The sequence below is a fragment of the Nerophis lumbriciformis genome, linkage group LG03 (assembly GCF_033978685.3).
Source record: "Nerophis lumbriciformis linkage group LG03, RoL_Nlum_v2.1, whole genome shotgun sequence".
NCBI classification, from domain to species: Eukaryota; Metazoa; Chordata; class Actinopteri; order Syngnathiformes; family Syngnathidae; genus Nerophis; species Nerophis lumbriciformis.
Genome location: NC_084550.2, coordinates 15,422,501 through 15,428,507, shown reverse-complemented (window position 1 = coordinate 15,428,507; position 6,007 = coordinate 15,422,501). Strand labels below are relative to the sequence as shown.

At 44.0% G+C, this 6,007-nt stretch overlaps 1 protein-coding gene across 1 annotated transcript in view; it reads left to right on the top strand.

Annotated features, from left to right (window-relative positions):
- Positions 1-406: 406 nt before the first annotated feature.
- LOC133579891 (multidrug and toxin extrusion protein 1-like) overlaps positions 407-6,007 on the top strand; it is a 36,972-nt gene continuing 31,371 nt past the window's right edge. Inside the window, exon 1 of the mRNA XM_061934163.1 lies at positions 407-776. Within this exon, the coding sequence (XP_061790147.1) occupies positions 618-776 (159 nt within the window). The 5' untranslated portion in view covers positions 407-617. The remainder of the gene's footprint in view (positions 777-6,007) is intronic.

Below are 6,007 nucleotides of genomic sequence, written 5' to 3'. Positions count from 1 at the left end.
CTGCAATATACACCCCCGCTACCACCAACCCCGCCCACCTCAACAGACGCACAGAGGGGGGCACGGTTGGGGGGCGGGGGTGTATATTGCGTGTCTGAGACCCCTGCTCTAAAGTACCGGTAACGGTACTCGGACTTGAGTACAGTCTGTGGGTACCCTACCCACCTGTGCTCACATGACTGGTCTAGACCGGTCTTATTTGTGTGGGTCATGTTCCTTGTCACTCTGGACCCACGCAAAGTTTTTACTTGTCCTGGTGTGATCCAATGGACGGTCGTTTGATGGTCTTGATGTCATTCCTGAGAAGCTGCTTTAATAAATGAGACTCATGATTTCCGGGAGGTAAATCCAATCAAACATAGCCAGGCTTTTATCAACATTCCTCATCAGATTACTGCCCAGATTTCAAAAGCACGCACACATCATTACGTCCCCGAACAACAAGCTTATTATGGATTCATTATTATTATTAGCAGGCCAGCTTTGACCCAGAAATTAAATGTTCCTGCCATTTGGCCCCCTTCGCACCTTCTCGTCTTAACGTGATTATTCCATCAGCCAAGGAGAATTGTGTCTTAAAAGTGTAGATGGACACACACTGACCCCACTCGCCTACCATGGAGCAGCTGCCTTGCAAGCGGGACGACAGAGGCCCCTCCACGGGGTCCGAGGAGGGGGCGGCAGCGGCCAAAGGGACCTGCTCCAAAGTTTACGAGTGGTTGCCGAAGGCGTACAGGGAAGAACTTTTCGAGGTGTTAAAACTCACGGGGCCGCTGGTGAGTAGATGAAGAGTTTTGTGTTTGTATGTTCAGGTGGCTCTCCATCCAGGTGGGAACCTGTCACAAAAAGGTAAACCATGTAACATTTTTAACAAATATATTTAATAATACTGTGACATAAAAAAAAAAAAAAAGTTTTATATATATGTGTATATATATATATATATATATATATATATATATACACGTGTGTGTGTATATATATATATACACGTGTGTGTGTATATATATATATATATATATATATAAAATAATTGTTTTATTTTTATTATATATATATATATATATATATATATATATATATATATATATATATATATAGTGAAAGTGAAATTGTCACAAACTTTTTTGGCCACTAGGCAAAAACATAATTTTATGTTGTTTCAGATGTTAATATTGTATTAATGATGTTTTTTTGTTTTTTTTGGCTTGCATTGTCGGAGAGTGTTTTTGCTCTGTTGTGTTTGAATTCTTTAAATAAAAATAAACAATAATACGGTAGCATTATAATATTTAAAAAAGAAAAGCAAAATAGTACATTTTTAAAACAAATTATGTGATTTTTTTTTTTCATTCGACCCACTGGGCAAATAATGAACTTTTTTTTTTTTTTCCCCAAAAAATTATTTTTCAGATTGTCATCATCCATATGACATTGTTGTATTGGTGATGTTTTGTTTTTTTGCCTTGCATTGTTGGACAGCATTTTTGCTTTGTTGTCTTCGATATAAATAAATTAAATATTAAGAAAAAAACGTGTATGAAATGATTTGTACAAATATTTAGCAAATTAAATTAAGAAACAATACAAATACATATAACTGTGTTGCAGAGTATTTTTGTGTGGTGTTCGGGTCTGTGGGATCCGTTTTAATTTTTTATTAAAAGAAAAATGATACAATTAATTAATTTTTCAAACTGAGACTCACTGACTTTGGCTCATTTTCTGTGAAGAACATATATCAGAATACATATTTAATGACCACACACCATATGATGTTCTGTGTACCACACACACACACACACACACACACACACACACAGCAGGCAGGCCTAGACAGGAGGAGGACAGAGTGTAGGTACACAGAACATCAGAGGGTCAAATGTGCGAGAAAATGAGAGCAGACAGTGTTGACAAACAATGTTGCAACCTTGTGTGGGAACCATAGGTGCAGAAACACAAAAGAAGAATCCCTGTGGGATGCAGAAACTAGCAGAGAAATTTTCCGTGCAACGTTCATATTGTTGTTACTCAGCCAGCGTTTGTGGGTCTGATGGACCCGTTGCTTTTTGTGGCTTTTAATGCCTCACAACCAAACACTTTTATGTTAAAATACTGAACAGATGTTTACCTTATCCCAATAAACACCTGTTCAGTATTTTAACATAAAAGTGTTTGATTGTGAGGCATTAAAAGACACAAAATGCAACGGGTCCATCAGACCCACAAACACTTTCTGAATAACAACAATATGAACATTACCCAAGGGTTAATTGTGTTAGAATGAAAACAAAATAAAAAAATAAACAGTAATACTGTGGCATTAAACTATTTAGAGAAAATAGGAAATAAGTCACATACGGTTCATTTAAAAATAAAAATACTGTGATTTATTTTGCCTCTTAGCAAAAACAAATAATGAATAATGTTTTGGGTTTTTTAATGTTTTTTCAGACAACAATATTGATTTGTTGATGCTTTTTTTTGCCTTGTTGTGTTCGATATATATGAATGAACTATTTAGAAAAAAATAAATGTAATGATTTGTATAAAAAATAAACCTAAATCAAAAACAATACATGTTTAAGGCCATATAAATAAGGCGATGTGTTGGTTCATAAAATGCTAATTCTTAGTGATGATTTTTTTTGCAAAATTTGAGAATATTTTTGCTTTGTTGTGTTAATTAAAAAAATAAATAAATACACAATACTGCCGTGATATTAAAATATTTGGACTTAAAAAAAACAAGTCACATACTGTACATTTAAAAATATATATACATATATTTTGCCACTGGGCAAAAACAAATAATGAACAACATACTTTTTACTTATTTAAAAAAATATTATTGTTTTGTTTTTTCACACAACAACAGTGGTGATGCTTATTTAATTTTTTTTGCCTTGCCTTGATTATTTTTGCCTTGTGTTCAATATAAATTGTTGAAATAATAAGAAAAAAATTTATGAAATAGTTTGTATAGGAAAATAAGCAAATTAAATCCAATTAAAAAAAACAATAAAACATCTAATTTCAGGGCCATATAGTTAATATATATAATTTTCATTAATTTTCATTTAAATGTTAATTCTATGAGGAGGATGAGGATTAAGATTCAAATAGAAGTTAGGGTAACTATATTAGATTATTATTATTGTGGACTATCAACCATCCATCCATCCATCTTCTTCCGCTTTATTTGAGGTCGGGTCGCGGGGGCAGCAGCCTAACCAGAGAAGCCCAGACTTTTCCTCTCCCCAGCCACTTCGTCCAGCTCTGGCGTTCCCAGGCCAGCCGGGAGACATAGTCTACCCAACGTGTACTGGGTCTTACCCGTGGCCTCCTACCGGTCGGACGTGCCCTAAACACCTCCATAGGGAGGCGTTCGGGTGGCATCCTGACCAGATGCCCGAACCACCTCATCTGGCTCCTCTCAATGTGGAGGAGCAGTGGCTTTACTTTGAGCTCCTCCCGGATGGCAGAGCTTCTCACCCCGCCACCCGGCTGAGGAAACTAATTTCGGCCGCTTTTGGTCATAACCCAAAGCTCATGACCAGAGGTGAGGATGGGAATGTAGATCGACCGGTAAATTGAGAGCTTTGCCTTCCGGCTCAGCTCCTTCTTCACCACAACGGATCGATACAGCGTCCGCGTTACTGAAGACGCCTCACCGATCCGCCTGTCGATCTCACGATCCACTCTTTCCCCACTCGTGAACAAGACTCCGATGTACTTGAACTCCTCCACTTGGGGCAGGGTCTCCTCCCCAACCCGGAGATGGCACTCCACCCTTTTCCGGGCGAGAACCATGGACTCGGATTGGGAGGTGCTGACTCTCATCCCAGTCGCTTCACACTCTGCTGAGAACCGATCCAGGCCAGATGAAACCATCAGGACCACATCATCTGCAAAAAGCAGAGACCTAATCCTGCAGCCACCAAATCATATCCCCTCAGCGCCTTGACTGCGCCTAGAAATTCTGTCCATAAAAGTTATGAACAGAATCGGTGACAAAGGGCAGCCTCACTCTAAACGTGTCGGACTTACTGCCGGCAATGCGGACCAAGCTCTGACACTGATCGTACAGGGAGTGGACCGCCACAATCAGACTGTCCGATACCCCATACTCTCTGAGCACTCCCCACAGGATTTCCCGAGGGACACTGTCGAATGCCTTCTCCAAGTCCACAAAGCACATGTAGACTGGTGGGGAAAACTCCCATGCAGCCTCAAGGACCCTGCCGAGAGTATAGAGCTGGTCCACAGTTCCACGACCAGGACGAAAACCACACTGTTCCTCCTGAATCCGAGGTTCGACTATCCGGCGTAGCCTCCAGTACACCTGATTAGACCTTACCGGAAAGGCTGAGGAGTGTGATCCCACGATAGTTGGAACACACCCTCCGGTTCCTCCACCCTGGTCTGCCAATCCAGAGGTACCGCCCCCGATGTCCACGCGATGCTGCAGAGTCTTGTCAACCAAGACAGCCCCACAGCATCCAGAGCCTTAAGGAACTCCGGGCGGATCTCATCCACCCCCGGGGCCTTGCCAAGGAAGAGCTTTTTAACTACCTCAGCAACCTCATCCCCAGAAATAGGAGAGCCCACCACAGATTCCACAGACACTGCTTCTTCACAGGAAGACGTGTTGATGGGATTGAGGAGGTCTTCGAAGTATTCCCTCCACCGATCCACAACATCCGCAATCGAGGTCAGCAGAACACCATCCTCACCATACACGGCGGCGGATGGTGGTACAGAATCGCTTCGAAGCCGTCCGGAAGTCGTTTTCCATGGCTTCCCTGAACTCCTCCCATGTCCGAATTTTTGCCTTCGCGACCGGTGAAGCCGCACACTGCTTGGCCTGTCGGTATCTGTCCGCTGCCTCTGGAGTCCTATGAGCCAAAAGAACTCAATGGGACTCTTTCTTCAGCTTGACGGCATCCCTCACCGCCGGTGTCCACCAACTACCTTGCGGCCACAGCTCCAATCAGCCGCCTCGACAATAGAGGTGCGGAACATGGTCCACTTGAACTCAATGTCCAGCACCTTCCTTGTGACATGTTCAAAGTTCTTCCGGAGGTGGGAATTGAAACTCTCTCTGACAGGAGACTCTGCTAGACGTTCCCAGCAGACCCTCACACTGCGTTTGGGCCTGCCAGGTCTGTCCGGCATCCTCCCCCACCATCGCAGCCACCAGGTGGTGATCGGTAGAAAGCTCTGCCCCTCTCTTCACCCGAGTGTCCAAAACGTGAGGCTGCAAATCCGATGACACAACTACAAAGTCGATCATGGAACCGCGGCCTAGGGTGTCCTGGTGCCAAGTGCACATATGGACACCCTTATGTTTGAACATGGTGTTTGTTATGGACAATCTGTGACGAGCACAAAAGTCCAATAACAAACCACCTCTCTGGTTCAGATCCGGGCGGCCATTCTTCCCAATCACGCCTCTCCAGGTTTCACTGTCGTTGCCAACATGAGCGTTGAAGTCACCCAGTAGGACAAGGGAATCACCCGGGGGAGCACTTTCCAGTACTCCCTCGAGTGTATCCAAAAAGGGTGGGTACTCTGAACTGCTGTTTGGTGCGTAAGTACAAACAACAGTCAGGACCCTTCCCTCCAACCGAAGCTACCCTCTCGTCCACTGGGTTGAACTCCAACATGCTGGCTTTGAGCCGGGGGGTAAAACAAGAATTGCCACCCCAGCCCCGTCGCCTCTCACTGCGAGCAACGCCAGTGTGGAACAGAGTCCAGCCCCTCTCAAGAGAACTGGTTCCAGAGCCCTTGCTGTGCGTCGAAGTGAGTCCGACTATATCCAGCCGGGACTTCTCCACCTATGTCCCAAGAGCTAGCTTATGTAGCCAGGGATTGGACCGCCAAGTGCCCTGCCTTCGGCTGCCGCCCAGCTCACAACACACCCGACCTCTATGGCCCCTCCCATGAGTGGTGAGCCCATTGGAGGGGGGGACCCACGGCCTCTTCGGGCTGTGCCCGGCCGGGC